This window comes from Nomascus leucogenys, chromosome 17, assembly GCF_006542625.1.
Source record: "Nomascus leucogenys isolate Asia chromosome 17, Asia_NLE_v1, whole genome shotgun sequence".
NCBI classification, from domain to species: domain Eukaryota; kingdom Metazoa; phylum Chordata; class Mammalia; order Primates; family Hylobatidae; genus Nomascus; species Nomascus leucogenys.
The window spans coordinates 87,892,051-87,913,569 of NC_044397.1; the positions used below are offsets into that span (position 1 = coordinate 87,892,051).

The 21,519-nt window shown below is 56.0% G+C and overlaps 1 protein-coding gene across 1 annotated transcript; it reads left to right on the forward strand.

Annotated features, from left to right (window-relative positions):
* The first annotated feature begins 6,796 nt into the window (after nt 1-6,796).
* Nucleotides 6,797-20,429, forward strand: BCAM (basal cell adhesion molecule (Lutheran blood group)). Its single transcript, XM_030797412.1, has 15 exons — nt 6,797-6,938; nt 8,890-9,011; nt 10,195-10,423; nt 10,510-10,580; nt 11,291-11,387; nt 11,479-11,661; nt 12,192-12,328; nt 12,644-12,800; nt 17,167-17,282; nt 17,386-17,527; nt 17,701-17,837; nt 17,987-18,131; nt 18,223-18,367; nt 19,718-19,835; nt 19,929-20,429. The coding sequence occupies exons 1-15, from the start codon at nt 6,857-6,859 to the stop codon at nt 19,932-19,934; spliced, it is 1,887 nt and encodes a 628-aa protein (XP_030653272.1). The 5' UTR covers nt 6,797-6,856; the 3' UTR covers nt 19,935-20,429.
* The last annotated feature ends 1,090 nt before the right edge of the window (nt 20,430-21,519 follow it).

A 21,519-nucleotide genomic window follows, 5' to 3' on the forward strand; every position in this document is an offset into this window, starting at 1 on the left:
TCAGAAGTTTGAGACCAGCCTGAGCAACGTGATGAAACTCCATCTCTACAAAAAATTTTGGAAAAATTAGCCAGGCATGGTGGCACATGTCTGTAAGTCCTAGCTACTCAGGAGGCTGAGGTGGGAGGATGGCTTGAGCCTGGGAGGTCAAGGCTTCAGTGAGCCGAGATTGCACCACTGCACTCCAACCTGGGCAACAGGGCAAGACCCTGTCTCAAAAAAGAAAAGAAAATTTTTTAAATGATGAGAAAGTATTCCAATGGACAGGAGGCTTGAAAGAATGTATCAGGGCTGGGCGCAGTGGCTCACACCTGTAATCCCAGCACTTTGGGAGGCCGAGGCAGGCAGATCATCTGAGGTCAGGAATTCGAGACCAGCCTGGCCAACATGGTGAAACCCGGTCTGTACTAAAAATACAAAAATTAGCCAGGCATGGTGGTGGGCACCTGTAATCCCAGCTACTCGGGAGACTGAGGCAAGAGAATCACTTCAACCCAGGAGATGGAGGTTGCAGTGAGCCGAGATTGCGCCATTGTACTCCAGCCTGGGCAACAAGAGCGAAACTCTGAAAAAAAAAAAAAGAAGGGAAGGAAGGGAAGGAAAGGAAGGAAGGGAGGGAGGGAGAGAGAGGGAAAGAAAAAAAGGAAGGAAGGAAGGAAAAGAAAGAAAAAAGAAAAAGAAAAGAGAGAGAGAAAGAAGAAAGAAAAAGAAAGAAAAACGAAGGAAGGAAGGAAGAAAGAAAAAGAAAGAATTATCACAAGCAACAGACGCTACCTCAGGGGCAGAAAGGGAATTTATTGAGAGGATTTGGGGTCCCTCACAGAATCCCAGGAGTGAACTGGGGAATCAGGATTGGAAAGTGAGCAGGAAGAATACTGGCAACTGGCCACCAATGGTAACCCAGCCACAGTGACACCACAGAACCGGTCTGATGAGGCCATGCTGGCGATGGCCACTGGACACTGTAGTTGTCTTGCTGCCTCTGCTGCCCCAGAAATAGGATATGGCTGCTCTTCTCATTAGCTGTTGCTGGTAATAAATCACTTCACAACTTAGCCGCAAATGACAGCAATCATTGCATTAAATCTCATGGTTGCTGTGGGCTGGGATTTGAAGAAAGGCGTGGCTGGTTGGTTTTGGCTCAGGATGCAAACAAACGGTACAATCAGTGATGCTTGCCACAGGGCGGCTGGGGATGCTGGACAAGTGGGCATCTCTCTGTGGTCTCAGGGCCTCCCCCACCATGTGGTCTCTGCACTGGCCAGCTTGGGCTTCCCCACAGCATGGCTGCCTCAAGGTAGTCAAACTTTATATGGCCGCTGAAGACCCAGGCAGAAGCTGCATGGCCGTTTCTAGCTCATTTTGGGAGTTCCGCAACTTCACTTCAGCTGAATTCTGTTGGTTGCATGCAAGTCACCAAACTGCACAGATTTGAGAGGAAGGTGCCATAGACCCCAGCTCTTGATGAAAAGAGTATCAAGCTCTGATTGTGGAAACACATGTGGGATGAAAGACACTGTCGCAACATGGCAAAACCCCATTCCTACAAAAAAAAAAAAATTTAGGAATGGTGGCACACACCTGTACTCACAGCTACCCAGGAGGCTGAGGTGAGAGGATCGCTTGAGCCCTGGAGGACAAGGCTGCAGTGAGCCATGATCATGCCATTGCACTCCAACCTGGGTGACAGAGCAAGACCCTGTCTCAAAAAGAAAAAAGAGATTGTTGTAGCCATCTCTGGAAAACAGAATCTGTCCCAGCTGCCATGCATGGCTGGAAGAGATGGCCGATTCCTGATACTCAAAAGTGTGGAAGGATTTGCCAAGCTTAGGTCACCTTAGCTCCAACAGATGCAGGAAAGCAAACCTCCATTCTTGTTGGCTTCAACAGTGGGCAACAGAGGCTTTCCGACAGTGGGAATTTCCTTAAATGTGGGAAGGGGCTGCAGATGCTAGATAATCCTTCCGGCAAAATATCTACTATAGCCCACTCCTTTGGTTTTTTTTGTTGTTGTTGTGTTTTGTTTTTGAGACAAGGTCTCACTCTTTCACCCAGGCTGGAGTGCAGTAGCACGATCTTGGCTCATTGCAGCCTTCATCTCCCCAGTTCAAGCGATCCTCCCACCTCAGCCTCCCGAGTAGCTGGGACTACAAGCACAAACCACCACCACACGCCGTTAATATGTATTTTTTGTAAATACAGGGTTTTGCCATGTTGCCCAGGCTGGTCCCAAATTCCTGGGCTCAAGCGATCCGCCTGCCTCAGCCTCCCAAAGTGCTGGGATTGTAGATATGAGCCACCACAGCTGGCTTTGAATGTTCAATATCAATAGGTTCTTTGCAGAAGTTCTTATCAAAACATTCCCTGCACAGCCGTCTCTTGTACAATCAAAAATGCATTCACACTGCCACCCAAGACAAAAAATTTCAATAGTTCCGTTTTCCAGATCTGAGACTGGAATCAGGGAAGAACCATTCCCCTCCAAATGTGTCATTCTCCCCATATTCCGCAAGCTGTGAGCTAGTTGTAAAGTTAATCGTCACACACTGTTTGAAAAATAATGGGATAAAAGGTCAAGAAAAGATAAGTCAGCCGGGTGCTGTGGCTCCTGCCTGTAATCCCAACATTTTGGGAGGCTGAGGCTGGTGGATCACCTGAGGTCAGGGGTTCGAAACCAGCCTGGCCAGCATGGTGAAAACCTGTCTCTACTAAAAATACAAAATTAGCCAGGCTTGGTGGCGCATGCCTGTAATCCCAGCTACTTGGGAGGCTAAGGCAGGAGAATCGCTTGAACCTGGGAGGCGGAGGTTGCAGTGAGCCAAGATCGCGCCATTGCATTCCAGTCTGGGCAACAAGAGTGAAACTCCATCTCAAAAACAATGAAAAGGTAAGTCTGGCCAACCGTGGTGGCCCACACCTGTAATCCCAGCACTTTGGGAGGCTGAGGTAGGAGGACCTCTTGAGCCCAGAGTTTCAGAAAAGATAAGCCTTGTTAGTTAAAATATATGAGGATATACACCTGCAGCAGCATGGATGGAATTAGAACTTTTTTTTTTTTTTTTTTTTGAGACTGAGTCTCACTCTGTCACCCAGGCTGGGGTGCAGTGGCATGATCTCAGCTCACTGCAACCTCCACCTCCTGGGTTCAAGCAATTCTCCTGCCTCAGCCTCCTGAGTAGCTGGGATTACAGGCGCGCGCCACCACGTCTGGATAATTTTTGTATTTTTAGTAGAGATGGGGTTTCACCATGTTAGCCAGGCTGGTCTCAAACTCCTGATCTCATGATCCACCTATCTCGGCCCCCCGAGTGCTGGGATTACAGGCGTGAGCCACCGTGCCCGGCCTTAGAACGTGATTTAATTCAGTCCACAAATATTTACTCATCTCCTCCTCATGCCAAGCACTGTTCTAGACACGAGATACAGTGATGAACAGAAGCAAGTTACTGTTCTCTTGCACCTTAAATTCTGGATAAGATTAACAATAACAAATAACTAAATGTAATTTATCTGGCAGCAATAAATGCTACCAAGGAAAATGTAAGATAAGAGAAATAAGGAGAGGCTGGGATAAAAGGAGTTGCCATTTTACTTTATTTATTTTATTTTATTTTATTTGAGACAGGGTCTCACTCTGTCACCTACGCTGGAGTTCAGTGGCACGATCATGGCTCACTGCAACCCTGACCTCCCAGGCTCAAGCAATCCTCACACCTCAGCCTCCCGTTTAGCTGGGACTACACGCATGCACCACCACGCCCAGTTAATTTTTTTTTTTTGAGATGAAGTCTCGCTCTTGTCCCCCAGGCTGGAGTACAATGGCGCGATCTCGGCTCACTGCAACCTCCGCCTCCCGGGTTCAAGCAATTCTCCTCCCTCAGCCTCCCGAGTAGCTGGGATTACAGGCGCCTGCCACAACCCCTGGCTAATTTTTTTATTTTAAGTAGAGAGGGGGTTTCACCATGTTGGCGAGGCTGGTCTTGAACTCCTGACCTCAGGTGATCTGCCCACCTCGGCCTCCCAAAGTGCTGGGATTGCAGGCGTGGGCCACCATGCCCGGCCATTTTTATATTTTTTTGTAGAGATGGGGTTTCGCTATGTTGCCCAGGCTGGTCTCAAACTCCCGGGCTCAAGCAGTCCTCCCGCCTCAGGCTCCTAAATTGCTGGGATTACAGACATGAGTCCCTGCGGCTGACCTGGACCTTAGCTTTTACCCTAAATGAGACAGAAGTCATGGGAGGACCCTGGGCAGAAGAGTGACATGAGTTGATTCACATTTAAAAGGAATCCTTCAGGCTGTTTTGCGAGAATAAATTACAGGGGACAAAGGCAGATGAACAAGACTAGTTTCTGCAAGTCTGCAAGGGGCCACGGCTGCTGTTTTGGTGTTACTGACTTTTCTCCTTCATATACGTGCCATAGAGTTCTCCTCCCTCACCCAGAACCTCAGATGGCTAGGTTCTTCTTCTTTTTTTTTTTTTTGAGACAGAATTTCACTCTTGTTGCCCAGGCTGGAGTGCAGTGGCACGATCTCAGCTCACTGCAACCTCCACCTCCCAGATTCAAGCGATTCTCCTGCCTTAGCCTCCTGAGTAGCTGAGATTACAGGCATGTGCCACCATGCCCAGCTAATTTTGTGTTTTTAGTAGAGATGCGGTTTCACCAGGTTGGTCAGGCTGGTCTCGAACTCCTGACCTCAGGTGATCCACCCACCTCGGCCTCCCAAAGTGCTGGGATTACAGGCGTGAGCCACTGTGCCCAGCCTCAGCTGGCCGGGTTCTTGAGGGAGGTGGAAGCGGGGGATGGCTGCTGAGAGGGCATGTACCAGGGTCCAGCCCAAACAGAAGGTGCACAGGCCGGGGACAGAAGAGCTAGGTGTGGGTGTCGGCGCTCACAGTGTGTGAGCTTGACAGCACCTGGGACTGTCTTGGAGTGCCGCCGCATTCCCCATGAGTGAGTTTGTATTGTGTATCCTGGGATGCTCCAGTCTGAGTGGAATCTGCACGTGAGCTTGTGTGCCTTGCAAACCTTCCCTGAGCACCTGCACTGTGTCTGGTCTTGTGCTGGGCGGGGTGCCCAGGGGAGGAGCCCTTAGCTCACCACAGTGATCAAGACATCCCTGGCCCTGCCCTCACAGGCTCACAGTCCACTGAGGGGGACAGACCCATCCCCAGCCAGGGACCCCCAGAGTGTGCAGGGCTCAGGTGGGGGAGCCCAGAGGGGGAACGTGACCCAGCCAGGGACGGCAGAGGGGACTTCCTGGAGGAGGGGATGGTACAGCTAATCCTAAAAGGTCATCTTTCCCCATGTAACAGTTGCTCTCTAGGATGGACGCAATGGCTCATGCCTGTAATCCCAGCACTTTGGAAGACGGGAGGATCACTTGAGCCCAAGAGTTGGAGACCAGCCTGGGCAACATAGTAATACCCTGTTTCTATTACCAAAAAAATACAAAAATTAGCTGGACATGGTAGCACAAGCGTATAGTCCCAGCTACTTGGGAGGCTGAAGTGGAAGGATTGCTTGAGCCCAGGCGGTTGAGGTTTCAGTGAGCTATGATTGCGCCCACTGCACTCCAGGCTGGGCAACAGAGCAAGACCCTGTCAAAAAAAAAAAAAAAAAAAAGAAGTTGCCCTCCTGTGTGACCAACGGATAAAGTAACCTTGACCAGTCTAATAACTCCCAGGCTGACCTGTAATCCAAGCCTTCTCTGTGTGTCTGAGCAGGCAAAGCCCAGCTCCAGGGCTACCTCAACCCCCAGGCTGATCAGAAGCCTGGGGAACCTCTCCCAGTGTGGCCAGCGACCCCCCACCCTCCCACGTTCTGACCACTGTCCTGGGCAACTAGTGACATCTAGTGGGGGATTTTGTCCCAGTCTGACCTGGCCTGTAGGGGCCTTGGGCGGTCAGACCTGTGACCCACCCTTCCTAGCAGTGGCTGGACTCCTCCCCCTTCCCGCAGGTGCCCTGGCCTCTTCCCCAGCCCTCCTCACCTGCTCCGGCCAGCCTGACTCCTCCCCTCCCCACAAGGTTGGGAGGGAATGAAGGAGAGAGCGGGAAGGAGGAAGGGAGGGTGGCATTCCTGGGATTCCCTGGACAGGGGGAAGAGTGGGAGGGCCTTCCATGGGTGAGCAAGCAGAGAGGGCACCCCATACCCCACCCCCAGCTCCATCATCAAAGCGCCCTAGGAGGACCTGGATTTGAAGACCATTGAAGATAAGAGATTAAACCGGTTGATTCCAGGCTACTGGTCAGACGAGGAAAGCAGCCCGGAGCACTGACCACAGGGGAAAACATCTCCGGGCATACTGGGAGCAGCTACTGGGGGCCACTGGTCAGGCTGCGGGGGTCACTGGTTGGACTGGGAGAGGCCAGTGCAGGCCACCCGGACGGCACGCTTGGGGCCTTTAGTTACACTGGGAGAGGCCATCGCAGGCCACAGGTTGCAGTGGGGTCCTGTGGTTAAAATCGACGATGCCAGCCCAGGCTGCTGGTCACAGTGGGGACGAGTCCCCAAGGCCCCTGGTCAGAATAACGAGGAGAGGGTCCGTGGTTGCCTGGTGAGATACCAGCTCGGGTCGCTGGCTACGCTGGTCGATCAGGCCCCCCGCTGCAGGCGCTGGTCAGTAAGCCCGGACAGCCCTAGGCTTGGGGGCGGACGAGCCCCGAGCCTGGCCCCGTGCACTGGGAGGTCCGCTCCGGGCAGTGGGAGGTCCTGGCCCCGCGCCCGGGCATGGGGGGACGAGGGGGGCCTGGAGGGCGGGGCGGGGCGGGGCTGCCGGGGGCGGGGCCTCTGGCTTCCAGCCCCGCAGCGGCCGAGCTGCAGCCGGGGCTCAGTCGCCGCCGCTGCCGTGAACATGGAGCCCCCGGACGCACCGGCCCAGGCGCGCGGGGCCCCACGGCTGCTGTTGCTCGCAGTCATGCTGGCGGCGCACCCAGGTATGGCTTGGGCAGAGGGCAAGGTGGGACTCGGGAGAGACCCCTGGGGACCCCGGGAAAGCGAGGAAAAAGGGCTTTACCCTGACCCCAGGAAGCAAAATGTGGGGACCCCAAGGAGGAGAGATATGGGAGTGTTGGAAGGTATGCCTTCCAGTGAGAGATATGGGGACAGCCAGGCAGGAGAGCTGGGGATACCCAGGCGGTGGATCAGAGACAACCAGAGAAGTCAGCCCCCTTCCCACTCAGCACCCTGGAATCTGGGTCCCACCTGCCTCCTCCCTCAGACCCTGGAATCTGGGCCCCCAGCCCCTTTCCTCAGACCCAGGAGTCCAGGCCTCCAGTGGCTAGAATAGCTTCCCCCAGGGCACAGAGGATCAAAACCCCAGGGCTTCCTCCCCCAAAGGTCCTCAAGTTTTGAGAGGTCCAGGGACCCCGTAGAGAAGCGAGGACCATGTGTCCCCACACCAGCGATCCATACATATTTGGGAGTTTCCAGAGTCCAGTATAAAGAACCCGCCTCCCTCAGGAAAGGGCCGGAGCACCAGCCCCGGGCAGTGACAGTGGAACAAAGTGTTTCCAAGTGACAGGCCCCCTTGCTGGGGCCTCAGCTACATTTACACACCTGCATGGGGATAGAAGGAGAGGAGGCCCGGGGCGGCGGGGGTGGGGGTGGCGGGGGTGCTGGGGACAGAGGGACAGAGAGATGAGAGAGATTGGGGAAGAGGGAGGAACTCTCTGCCTCCACTTGTTGTCTGCAGCTCAGACCCAGCCTTAGGCACCAGCCTGGACCCCGTCACCCCTCCCTGGGGACAGGCTGGGGCCAGAGGTGAGCGCTTGGGAATCCAGGCCCCTGGCACACTCATGGTCAACAGTGGGTCCCCAGGGGTAGGACTGGGCCAGATTGAGCAGAAAAGGGAAGGGAGTTTCTAAGAAGCACTGAGAGCTGATGCCAGGATGCCAGCCCAGAGGGTGAGGGAGGGTGGTGGTTTTTCTACAAGGACTACTCCACCAGGCCCCAGCCTCCTCTTCCCTCTGATCCCAGGAGTCCAGGTGCCCAGCTTCCCGAGATCCTGGGCCCCAACCTTATCCTGTTGCAAGATGACTCAACTTATCCCGTTTGCTGTTGTAGCAAACGGAGAGGGGGGCCAAGAGGCGGTTGGGGGCTCTGGCTCCAGGCCGGGCAGGTCTCAGCCAGCCTGTCCCTCCCACATTCCTGAAACCTGCCCAGCCCTGTCCCCCCTCACCGCCCCCACACACCCATCCCGCCTAAGCTCCGGGCCCAGCCGCAGCCCACACCCCAGCCCCTCACTCATGGGAGAGCAGAAGAGACCCAGGGACTGAGTGGTCCTGGTGCAGAGAGAGGCAGAGACAGGGACAGAGATGGAGACCCAAGAGGAGAGACACACGCAAAGGTGGAGACCAGGATGGAGAGAGACATTTATCCATCATCACGGAGGTGGCCCTGCCCAGGGTGCTGGAGGCGAATGGCTGAGCCAGGCCTGGCCCTGCCCTGGGTGGTGGCGTGTGCTCTGTTGGGAGAAGCAAGGGCCAGTGCGGTATTACCCCAGGAGTGTTCAGCGGAGGCCACAGGGCCCTGTGCAGCCCAGAGGAGGAGCCCTGAGCTCTGCAAGTGCAGGGAGAGATGGATTTGAGACCCAGAGATGCAGGGAGAAGGGATGGAGGGCGAAAGGATCTCAGGGAGGAGGGGCTGGGGCCTAGACTCCTGGGTCTGAGGGAGGAGGGGCTGAGGCCTGGACTCCTGGGTCTGAGGGAGGAGGGGACAGGGGCCCAGACTCCTGGGTCTGAGGGAGGAGGGGCTGGCACCTGGACTCCTGGGTCTGAGGGAGGAGGGGTGGGGACCGGGACGCTTGTGTCCTGGGGGAGAGGGGACCCTGTCTGGAGGGCTTTTCCTGTTGGTGTGGTGGATGATAGCTCAGTTGCCCTCTTGCAGATGCCCAGGCGGAGGTGCGCTTGTCTGTGCCCCCACTGGTGGAGGTGATGCGAGGAAAGTCTGTCATTCTGGACTGCACCCCTACGGGAACCCACGACCATTATATGCTGGAATGGTTCCTTGTGAGTGCTTGGGGCTGGGGGGCCTGGAGTCTGGGCACAGCAGGGCAGCAAAGGTTCATTGTCTCATCAGTGCCTAAGGCCTGTAGAGATCCACCAAGCCACACTCCTTGTTACAGATGGGGTCACTGAGTCCCACTGAGGGGAAGGGATCTGCAAGGTGCCCTGTGTCTAGGCACAGCCGAGTCTAGAATGACATTGACCTGCTCTGGACTGCGGGCTCTTGAGAGAGAGAACAGAGATAGACACCAAGAAAGCAGAAGCCGGGCGCGGTGGCTCACGCCTGTAATCCCAGCACTTTGGGAGGCCCAGGCGGGTGGATCACCTGAGGTCAGGAGTTCGAGACCAGCCTGGCCAACATGGCAAAACCCCGTCTCTACAAAAATACAAAAATTAGCCGGGCATGGTGGCGGGCACCTGTAATCCCAGCTACCCAGGAGGCTGAGGTAGGAGAATCGCTTGAACCTGGGAGGCGGAGGTTGCAGTGAGCGGAGATCATGCCACTGCACTCCACCCTGGGCAAAAAGAGCGAAACCCCATCTCAAAAAGAAAAAGAAAAAAAGAAAGCAGGAGACTCGAGGGGTCAGGGAGGACTAAAGAGGAGAGAAGACCAGGCACGGTGGCTCACGCTTGTAATCCCAGCATTTTCGGAGGCCGAGGTGGGTGGATCACGAGGTCAAGAGATCAAGACTGTCCTGACCAACATGGTGAAACCCCGTCTCTACTAAAAATACAAAAATTAGCCGGGCGTGATGGCATGTGCCTGTAATCCCAGCTACTCAGGAGGCTGAGGCAGGAGAATCGCTTGAACCTGGGAGGCGGAGGTTGCAGTGGGCCGAGAGCGAGCCACTGCTCTCCAGCCAGGTGACAGAGCAAGACTCTGTCTCAAAAAAAAAAAAAAAAAAAGAGGAGAGAAAATGAGAGACAAGTGGGAGAGGGAGAGATGGAGAGGAGGAGGGATGGGACCGGAATGAGATGGAGAAAAGGAGACAGGAAAAATCAAGAACGGATAGGGAATGGGGGCAGGAGAATGGGAAGCGGGGGAGGGACAGAGGGACCAGGGAGACCCATAACAAGAGGAAAAGAGGCAGAGCCAGGAGCTGCAGAGAGAAAGGGCCCAGAGAGAGAGAGAGAGACTGAGGAGCGCTGGGACACCCGGAGCTGAGAGCCTGCCCTGCGCCCGCAGACCGACCGCTCGGGAGCTCGCCCCCGCCTAGCCTCCGCCGAGATGCAGGGCTCTGAGCTCCAGGTCACAATGCACGACACCCGGGGCCGCAGTCCCCCATACCAGCTGGACTCCCAGGGGCGCCTGGTGCTGGCTGAGGCCCAGGTGGGCGACGAGCGAGACTACGTGTGCGTGGTGAGGGCAGGGGCGGCAGGCACTGCCGAGGCCACCGCGCGGCTCAACGTGTTTGGTAAGTGTCCACGGGCATCCCCCGAAGGGAGGCAGGCAGGGAGGGGCGCAGGGCACGGGCTCCTGACGTGAACGTCTTTTTCACAGCAAAGCCAGAGGCCACTGAGGTCTCCCCCAACAAAGGGACACTGTCTGTGATGGAGGACTCTGCCCAGGAGGTACTCTCGGGTGGACCTTGGTCCCAGGGTCCTGGAGGAGGAGGGGACAGGGCCCTGGACTCCTGGGTCTGAGGGAGGAGGGGCTGGGGACCCCTGGGTAATACAGGAGGAGGGGCAAGGCCAGGCGAGGTGGCTCATGCCTGTAATCCCAGCATTTTGGGAGGCAGAGGCAGGCGGATCACCTGGGGTCAGGAGTTCCAGACCACCCTGGCCAACATAATGAAACCCCGTCTCCACTAAAGATACAAAAATTAGCCGGGCGTGGTGGTGTGCAACTGTAATCCCACCTGCTCGGGAGGCTGAGGCAGGAGAATCACTTGAACCCAGAAGGCAGAGGCTACAGTGAGCTAAGATCACACCACTGCACTCCAGCCTGGGCCACAGAGCGATACTCTGTCTCAAAAAAAAAAAAAAAAAAAAAGAAGAAGAAAAGAAAAATAAAAGAAAAAAAAAGGAGGGGCAGAGGGGGAAGACTCCTGTGTCCTGGGAAGGAGAGAGCTGGGGGACCCAGAATCCTTGGTCCCTGGAGGATGGTGCTGGAGGCCTGGACTCTTTAGTCTGAGTCGGGGACTAGAATTCGGACTCCTGGGTCCTGGGAGAGTCGGGAGTTAAGAGCCTGGCTCCTGAGTCTGAGTGGGGAGAACTGAGAGAGGAGCCCCGAATTCAGAGTCCTAGCTCCAAGCCCAGGGCCATGCCTGTGTCTGCCTCAGATCGCCACCTGCAACAGCCGGAACGGGAACCCGGCCCCCAAGATCACGTGGTATCGCAACGGGCAGCGCCTGGAGGTGCCCGTAGAGATGAACTCAGGTGAGCAGCGCGGGAGCGTGGCGGGACGTGGGCTGGGGTGGGTGGCAGGGCTAGGGCCTGGCTGACTGCCACCTCCTCCGATCTCTCCCAGAGGGCTACATGACCAGTCGCACGGTCCGGGAGGCCTCGGGCCTGCTGTCCCTCACCAGCACCCTCTACCTGCGGCTCCACAAGGATGACCGAGATGCCAGCTTCCACTGCGCCGCCCACTACAGCCTGCCCGAGGGCCGCCACGGCCGTCTGGACAGCCCCACCTTCCACCTCACCCTGCACTGTGAGTCTGTGCTGGCCTTTGACCTCTGACCTCAGGCTCCACACCTCATGAGGCCTGACCCTCCACCTGGTGGCCTCACACTCCCCTCTGACCCTCTACCTCCCTACTTCATGCTAAAAAAAAAAATGTGCTAGTGCTGGCCACTGACCTCTGACCTCAATTGGTCGCACAAGCCCCATCCTGACCTCTGACCTCCGACCTCCACTTAGCACCCTGGACCTCATGGAGTTTATGACTAAATGGTGCTTTCCACCTTCTCACACTGAATCGGGTCCCCCTGTGACATCTGGCTCCAAGTCTCACACTGACCCATCACCCCGGACCTCTGACTGTTGACCTATACTCTTAGTTTATTTCAACCTCTGAACTCTGGCACTCGGAATAAGTGTGAACCTGAGGCTTGAAACCTATGACCCCTAACCTTTGACCCACCATAACCCTCACCTGGGATGCAGGGCAGACCTCTCGCCTGTCCTCTAGCCTTGACCCTTCCCCTGATCACAATTCCCATCTCCCTGCCCTTCCCTTAGATCCCACGGAGCACGTGCAGTTCTGGGTGGGCAGCCCGTCCACCCCAGCAGGCTGGGTACGCGAGGGTGACACTGTTCAGCTGCTCTGCCGGGGGGACGGCAGCCCCAGCCCGGAGTATACGCTTTTCCGCCTTCAGGTGACCCACCCAAGGGTCCCTCTGGGATCCACCCCCCAGCCCCTGACTTCTGTGACCTACTAACCGGCATGTCTTCTAATGTGGGACCTGGGAGGCCCCATGGTTTAGGCAGCCACCTGATCTGGTGGCCCACGAACTAAAAGGACCTCTGACCCCTGATTTGATAGAGCCAGCACTTAGCATGCCACCTGACTTGATGACCCCTGACCCCTGATTCTGGCTTAGCATGACACTAACCTGGTGGCTTCTGACCTAGCATAAGCCCGCTGAACTGGGGTGGCTTCTGAGCCTGGTTCCTCATCCCCCGTCTCTCAGGACGAGCAGGAGGAAGTGCTGAATGTGAATCTCGAGGGGAACTTGACCCTAGAGGGAGTGACCCGGGGCCAGAGCGGGACCTACGGCTGCAGAGTGGAGGATTACGACGCGGCAGATGACGTGCAGCTCTCCAAGACGCTGGAGCTGCGCGTGGCCTGTGAGAGCCCTGGGGAAACGGGCAGGCAGGAGGGGCCCTGGCATCAGTGCCTCTGCGCCCTCCTCCCTATAGCCCTGAAGTTGCTCCGTCATCCCAAACACTCTGCCTTCAACCCTTTCTCTGCATTTCTTGTTTTTTTTGTTGTGTTTTGTTTTGTTTTGTTTTGTTTGTTTTGTTTTGTTTGTGACGGAGTCTTGCTTTTGCCGCCTAGGCTGGAGTACAATGGCGCAATCTTGGCTCACGGCAACCTCCACCTCCCAGGTTCAAGCAATTCTCCTGATTCAGCCTCCCAAGTAGCTGGAACTACAGGCATGCGTCACCACACCCAGCTAATTTTTTGTATTTAGTAGAGACGGGGTTTCACCATGTTGGTCAGGCTGGTCTCGAACTCCGGGCCTCAGGTGATCCACCCACCTCAGCCTCCCAAAGTGCTGGGATTACAGGTGTGAATCACTGCTCCCTGGCCTTTCTCTGCATTTCTATGGTGTTTGTCCTGGTTCTCTGAGCCGCCGCCCCCATCCCCCCTAATCTATCCCACACAAGGCAGCCAGAGAGCTCTTTTTTTTTTTTCTAATTTTTATTATTTTTTTTAGAAATAGGGTCTTGGTCTGTTGTCCAGTCTCGAGTGCAGTGCCATAATCGCAGCTCACTGCAGCCTTGACCTCCTGGGCTCAAGTGATCCTCCCGCTTCAGCCTCCCAAGTAGCTGAGACCACAGGCACACACGCCACCACACCTGGCTAAATTTTTTTTTTTTTTTTTTTTTTTTTTTCAGAGACAGGACCTGGCTATATTGCCCAGGCTGGTCTCGAACTCCTCATGTGATCCTCCTGCCTTGCTCTCCCAAAGTGCTGGGATTACAGGAGTGAGCCACCGCATCTGGTCGAGAGCTCTTTCCGTAGCACAAACCTGACCCTCCTCTGCTTAGAATCTGCCATGGCTCCCCAGTACCCTTTGGAGAAGCCCAGGTGTCTCACCATGGCCTTCAAGGTCCACCTGGCCAGCTCCACCATTAGCTGATCCTTCTCCTCAGTCAAGGTTATCTCCTCATCACCCCCCAGGCTCCTCTGGTTCCTACCTTCACTGCCCATCCTCCCTACTGTCTATTTCTCACCAATCCCTTGAATCCCAGGCTTCTAAGAACGCTTTTCAGTTCACTTGCATCCAGACCCTGGGGAAAGGCTGTATTCTCCCTTGGCACTTCTTGCATATCTCTTCCTGGGGTAGACCCTGCACCAGATGCTGGGGACACATCTGTGAACAAGACAGACCACCCCTGTTATTTCAGTACGGGAGACAGATGGTAAATGCTAACTAAGCCCTTTCGTAACAATAGTGTATCTGCAGGTGATATCACCAGTGAGAGAGAGCAAGAGAGGGGATTATTTTAGGTGGTGGGTGTTGCAGTCTGCTTTCCTGGGAAGCAGATTCTGACTTGGATGTTTTCAGGCAAGAAGTTTACGGGAAGTACCCCAGGATCCGCACCTCTTGGGTCTAAGGAGGTAAAGGAAGCAAGATTTGGCAAGGGGAGAAGTTGGACTGAAGTCTAAAGAAGGCCTCGGGCTGGGTGCAGTGGCTCATGCCTATAATCCCAGCACTTTGAGAGGCCGAGGCAGGAGGATTGTTTGAGCCCAGGAGTTCGAGGCCAGCCTGGGCAACAGAGGGAGACTCCATTTGCACACGCACACACAAAAATTAAAAATTAGCTAGGCATAATGGCACACACCTGTAGTCCCAGCTACTCGGAGGCCCAGGTGGGAGGATCACGTGAGTCTGGAAGGTTGAAACTGCAGTGAGCCAAGATTGTGCCACTGCACTCCAGCCTGAGCAACAGAGAAAGACCCCGTCTCAGGAAAAATAAAAATAAAAAAGTAGTCCGGGCCCCGTGGCTCCTGCCTGTAATCCCAACACTTTGGGAGGCCGAGGTGGGTGGATCACCTGAGGTCAGGAGTTAGAGACCAGCCTGGCCAACATAGTGAAACCCCCTCTCTACTAAAAGTTAGCCGGGTGTGGTGGCACGCACCTGTAATTCCAGCCACTCAGGAGCCTGAGGCAGGAGAATCGCTTGAACCCAGGAGGCGGAGGTTGCAGTGAACCGAGATCGTGCCATTGCACTCCAGCCTGGGCAAGAGAGTGAGACTGCGTCTCAAAAATAATAAAATAAAGAAAGAGGGCCTCGGTCAGCCCCACGGGGCACTTGGAATCCAGGATGGCCCTTCACAGTTGTCCCCAGTAGGGGTGAGGGGGCTGGGCCTTAATAACCCCTACATCAGCCAGTCCTCAGAGGTGTGCTGGCCTTAGGCAAGGGGCTCTCAGCAGCTGAGGCAGTTCCCAGAGAGGGCTGACAGCTGCGGGCTGACAGCTGTCATCCTTCTCAGCAGCTGGTGGAATAAGTCCTTCCGTGCTGTAGGAAAGATCTGGGTGTCTACAATAGGGGAGGTCAGGGAAGCCTCCGAGAAGAGACATTTGAGTGAGAAACCAGAGTGGACTCAGAAATGCAGAGGGGAGCCAGGCACGGTGGCTCACACCTGTAATCCCAGCACTTTGGGAGGCCGAGGTAGGTGGATCACCTGAGGTCAGGAGTTCGAGACCAGCCTGGCCAACATGGTGAAACCCCATCTCTACTAAAAATACAAAAATTAGCCAGGCATGATAGCTGGTGCCTGTAATCCCAGCTACCCAGGAGACTGAGGCAGGAGAATCACTTGATCCTGGGAGGCGGAGGTTGCAGTGAGCTGAGATCTTGCCACTGAACTCCAGCCTGGGTGACAGAGCAAGATTCTGTCTCAAAGAAAAAAGAAATTGGCCAGGCGCGGTGGCTCACGCCTGTAATCCCAGCACTTTGGGAGTCCGAGGCGGGCGGATCATGAGGTCAGGAGTTTGAGACCATCCTGGCTAACACGGTGAAACCCCATCTCTACTAAAAATACAAAAAATTAGCTGGGCGTGGTGGTGGGCACCTGTAGTCCGAGCTACTCGGGAGGCTGAGGCGGGAGTGAACCCAGGAGGTGGAGCTTGCAGTGAGCCGAGATCCTGCCACTGCACTCTAGCCTGGGCCACAGAGCCAAACTCTCAAAAAAAAAAAAAGAAAAAAAGAAAAAAGGAAAGAAATGCAGAGAGCTACAAGAAGAGCACTGCTAGCAGAGTGAGCAAGTGCAAAGGCCCTGAGGCAGGCCCCAACTTGGTCTACTCAAGAAAAACAGCAAGAGAATGGGGTAGCTGGGAGCACAGGAGGAATGGGGAAGAGTGGGAGATGGTTCAAGAGGTGGGTGAGGGCCAGACCAGGCAGCATCTTTTAGGCACCCTCAAGAAGTTTGGCCTGGATGCCAAGGGTACTGGGGAGCCACTGCAGGGTTTTGTGCAGAGGGGAGGGATGACCAGTGGGTGGGTTTTTTTTTTTTATTTTTTTTTTGAGTCAGAATCTCACTCTGTTGCCCAGGCTGGAGCACAGTGGCATGATCTCGGCTCACTGCAACCTCCACCTCCCGGGTTCAAGCGATTCTCCTGCCTCAGCCTCCCAAGTAGCTGGGACTATAGGCATGCACCACTATGCCCAGCTAACTTTCGGATTTTTAGTAGAAATGGGGTTTCACCATGTTGACCAGGCTGGTCTCGAACTCCTGACATCAGGTGATGCACCCGCCTTGGCCTTCCAAAGTGCTGGGGTTATAGGCATGAGCCACTGCGCCCAGCCTGACCAGTGGATGTTTTAAAGAGGTCCCTCTGGCTGCTCAGTGGAGGATGAACAAGAGGGAGGAGCAGGCTAGTGAAGATGTGGTCGGGACGGTCAAACCTGCGGCCAGAGATGGAAGGAAGCCAGAGGATTCATCCTGGGAGCAGACCAGATAAAGACTTGCTGAGGCCAGGAGCAGGGGCTCACGCCTGTGATCCTAGCGCTTTGGGAGGTCAAGACAGGAGGATCACTTGAGGCCAGGAGTTTGAGATCAGCCTGGCCAACATTGCAACACCTTGTCTCTATTCAAAAACAAAACTTTGCAGAAAAGATGTTTGGGGGTAACAGGGAGGTTACCCCACGGGTTGGGGTTTGAGCAAAAGGTTTGGGTGCTAAAGTCACAGAAGGGACACCTTCCACACCTAAGGTTATTCATTAACCTTGGGCTCAGATGTCAGCTCTGAAGAAAAGTAATCGACTTGGGCATGTATTTTGGAGTTAGACTGCTAGATTTTTGGTTGGAGAGCCTGGATGGGAGAATGGAGATTTCATGGAGATGGGGTAAAACAGGAGGAATACTTGCTGTTTTCTGCTTCTAACTGTCCATTCATGTTTGCACCCCCACAGCCCCTGGAGAGCCCCTAATTGAGTGGGTGGGGGCCTGGGAAGAGTGACAGACTGTCCCCTACTGCAGATCTGGACCCCCTGGAGCTCAGCGAGGGGAAGGTGCTTTCCTTACCTTTAAACAGCAGTGCAGTCGTGAACTGCTCCGTGCACGGCCTGCCCACCCCTGCCCTACGCTGGACCAAGGTGAGAGGGAAAGGAGCCCCCTCGGGCCCTGCACTCACACCCTCCTCTCTCCCCTCGCTCCTCGCCCTCTCACAGCGTCCTCCTCCTCCTCTGCCCTTCCCAGGACTCCACTCCCCTGGGCAATGGCCCCATGCTGTCGCTCAGTTCTATCACCTTTGATTCCAATGGCACCTACATATGTGAGGCCTCCCTGCCCACAGTCCCGGTCCTCAGCCGCACCCAGAACTTCACGCTGCTGGTCCAAGGTTCAGGGGACAGGGAGGGGGTGGGCTTGGATGGGGACAGTGTGGGGTGTGGGACCTGGACAGACAGGACGAGTCCCTGAGTCCCTGGCTGGGGACTCCGTCTTCTGCTCGATTCCTCTCTTCTCTCTCTCCCTCCTTTCCCTTCACTTTCTTCCCATCCCCACCACCCACAGGCTCGCCAGAGCTAAGGACAGCGGAAATAGAGCCCAAGGCAGATGGCAGCTGGAGGGAAGGAGACGAAGTCACACTCATCTGCTCCGCCCGCGGCCATCCAGAGCCCAAACTCAGCTGGAGCCAATTGGGGGGCAGCGTAAGGGACCTTCCTCTCCACCCTGAGCCCCCTCTCATCCAAGTATCACATCCTCCTTTCCACTTCCTGGGAGACTGGATGTCTTTCACCTCTGCCCTTGCCCCCACCCCTTGACCCCACCAGCCGGGGCCTGATCGGAGCCTCCACAGCCCGCAGAGCCAATCCCCGGACGGCAGGGTTGGGTGAGCAGTTCTCTGACCCTGAAAGTGACCAGCGCCCTGAGCCGCGATGGCATCTCCTGTGAAGCCTCCAACCCCCACGGGAACAAGCGCCATGTCTTCCACTTCGGCACCGGTGAGTGACTGAGGTGGTGGCAAAGGAGCCAGGTGTGGGGCAGACAGAGCCCACTGCCTGACCCGTGCCTCTCTCCATCCTGTCCCTGCAGTGAGCCCCCAGACCTCCCAGGCTGGAGTGGCCGTCATGGCCGTGGCCGTCAGCGTGGGCCTCTTGCTCCTTGTCGTTGCTATCTTCTACTGCATGAGACGCAAAGGGGGCCCCTGCTGCCGCCGGCGGCGGGAGAAAGGGGCTCCGTGAGTGGCCTGCTATCTGCAATGACCACCATAGCTTTACCCCATCCCCACCCTCAACCCCAAGCTCAACCCATAACCAACCTCAACCACATCTTACCCTCCACCCCGCATCCCACCACATCCACCTCCATCCCCAACCCATCCTCATCCCCAACTACAGCCCCAAACCCAACCCAGACTAATCCACAGCCATCCCCAACCCATCCTCATCCCCAACTACAGCCCCAAACCCAACCCAGACTAATCCACAGCCATCCCCAACTAATCCTCATCCCCAGCTACAGCCCCAAACCCAACCCAGACTAGTCCACAGCCATCCCCAACCCATCCTCATCCCCAACTACAGCCCCAAACCCAACCCAGACTAATCCACAGCCATCTCCAACTCATCCTCATCCCCAACTACAGCCCCAAACCCAACCCAGACTAATCCACAGCCATCTCCAACTCATCCTCATCCCCAACTACAGCCCCAAACCCAACCCAGACTAATCCACAGCCATCCCCAACTAATCCTCATCCCCAGCTACAGCCCCAAACCCAACCCAGACTAATCCACAGCCATCCCCAACTAATCCTCATCCCCAGCTACAGCCCCAAACCCAACCCAGGGCCATTCCCAAACCCATCCCCAAGCCAAACTCAACACCATCCCCTTCCCTAATCTCTCCTGCCCCTAGCTCAGCCTCATCCCCAACTCCATGCCTGTCTCCAATCCCAACCCTGCCCCCAATCTCCCCTCAACTCCAATCCATAACCCCCTTCAAACCGTCCTCATCTAAGCTCCTCTCCAGCCCTGGCCACATCCCCATCCTCCCCCAACCTCCAGCCCCAACACCCATCACCCCCCTGAGCTCACCCTTAACTCCAGTTTACCCTCCAATCCCATCTCTCACCATCCAGCCCTCACCTAGCCATTTCCCAACCCTAGTCCTCCACCATCCCGAAGCCAACTTCACCCATGTCCTCATCCCCAATCTTGTCCCCATTCCTGATTCCAAATCCAACCCCTAAGCCTCCCCAAGCCCCTCCTCATCTAGCCTTATCTCCAGCCCCAACCACATGGCTGTCCTCACCTCCAATCCGTAACCATCCCAGACTGATCTCAAAGCCAACTCCAGCTACATTCCCATCGCCAACCCCAATAGCATCTGCATCCCCATGCCCAATCCTAACCCCAGTGCCATTACCAGCCCCTACCCCATCCCTATGCCATCCCCACCCAGCACACACCCATCCTCACCTCCATCCCCAGCCGCATCCTAGTCCCACCCACCCCCATCCTCAGTTCCTCCCCCTGCCGTGTGCACCTCCAACACTACGCCTCCGCCCGCTGCCTCCTCCCCCCAGGCCTCCAGGGGAGCCAGAGCTGAGCCACTCAGGGTCGGAGCAGCCAGAGCAGACCGGCCTTCTCATGGGAGGTGCCTCCGGAGGAGCCAGGGGTGGCAGCGGGGGCTTCAGAGACGAGGTGGGTGAGGGCCTGGGCCCCTTGGTGAGAGGGACCTGCTGGGCAGTGGAGCACGCCCATGGGCACAGGCTGACCTCTCCATCCGCTCCCCAGTGCTGAGCCAAGAACCTCCTAGAGGCTGTCCCTGGACCTGGAGCTGCAGGCATCAGAGAACCAGCCCTGCTCACGCCGCGCCCGCCCCCGCCTTCCCTCTTCCCTCTCCCTGCCCAGCTCTCCCTTCCTTCCTCTGCCGGCAAGGCAGGGACCCACAGCGGCTGCCTGCCTCCGGGAGGGAAGGAGAGGGAGGGTGGTTGGGTGGGTGGGAGGGGGCCTTCCTCCAGGGAATGTGACTCTCCCAGGCCCCAGAATAGCTCCTGGACCCAAGCCCAGGGCCTGGCCTGGGACAAGGCTCCGAGGGTCGGCTGGCCGGAGCTATTTTTACCTCCCGCCTCCCTTGCTGGTCCCCCCACCTGACGTCTTGCTGCAGAGTCTGACACTGGATTCCCGCCCCCCACCTCGCCCCTGGTCCCGCCCCTGCCCCCGCCCTACCTCCGCCCCACTCCATCATCTGTGGACACTGGAGTCTGGAATAAATGCTGTTTGTCACATCGACACTATGCTATGGCCAGAGCTTCCTCTGGGAGTAGGGAGGGGAAGGGCGATGCAGGTGATTCCCGCCTCTCAGCTGCCCCCCACCCCCTCCCCGTCCGCGCCCTTGCAAGACCTCAGAAGACGCCTGATGTCATGGAGAAGGAAATGAGACAGGGCTGGGCGCCTTGGTTCATTCTTGTAATCCCAGTTGTGGTGGCTCACGCCCGTAATCCCAGCACTTTAAGAGGCTGACACTGGATGGTGGCTTCAGGCCAGGAGTTCAAGACCAGCCTGGGCAACATATCGAGACCCCATCGCTACAAATAATAATACTAATAATACAGAAATTAGCCAGGTGTGCCTATAGTCCCAGCTATTCAGGAGGCTAAGGTGGGAGGATTCATTGAGCCCAGGAATACGAGGTTACAGTGAGCTATGATCACGCCATTGCACTCCAGCCTGGGCGACAAAGCAAGACTTCATCTCTAAAAAAAAAGAAGAAAAAGAGGCCAAGCTCAGTGGCTCAAACCTGTAATCCCAGCATTTTGGGAGACCAAGTCAGGCAGATCACTTTAGGTCAGGAGTTTGAGACCAGCCTGGCAACATGGTGAAACCCCGTCTCTACTAAAAATACAAAAAACTTAGCTGGGCATGGTGGCGTGAGCCTGTAATCCCAGCTACTCGAGAAACTGAGGAGGAGAAAATCTTGAACCCAGGAGGCAGAGGTTGCAGTGAGCCGATATCGCGCCACTGCACTCCAGCCTGGGCGACAGAGTGAGACACTCCGTGAAAAGAAAAGAAAAAGAAATGACAGCACGAGAGCGAGTGAGCACGCAAAGGGTGACTTAGCTCACAGAGGGTGACTTAGCTGGCTGAGGGTGGACGGAAAGACGCCGGGTCCCAAGGGTGCTGGCTTGGCCCCCGAGGACCAGTGCCTGCCTGGAGGTGGGGTGCTGTCCCCTTAAGTAAAAGTTCCCAGTCTGTCTCGCCAGAGCCCCAGAGGGAATTGAAGCTGGGCGAGGAAAACTCCCTCTTAGCTGTAGAGTCGATAGAATTAGGGATGGAGCCACCTCCTCTGGGGAGGAGTCCCTGGGGAAAGGGGGGAGCTGGGAGG

Bases quoted from the DNA above. Each gene is read 5' to 3' on its own strand.
- BCAM (XM_030797412.1), top strand. From the start codon at position 6,857: ATGGAGCCCCCGGACGCACCGGCCCAGGCGCGCGGGGCCCCACGGCTG. The intron at 17,283-17,385 runs GTGAGAGGGAAA...TGCCCTTCCCAG, and splicing joins CTGCCCTACGCTGGACCAAG to GACTCCACTCCCCTGGGCAA. The intron at 18,368-19,717 runs GTGAGTGGCCTG...TCCTCCCCCCAG, and splicing joins CGGCGGGAGAAAGGGGCTCC to GCCTCCAGGGGAGCCAGAGC.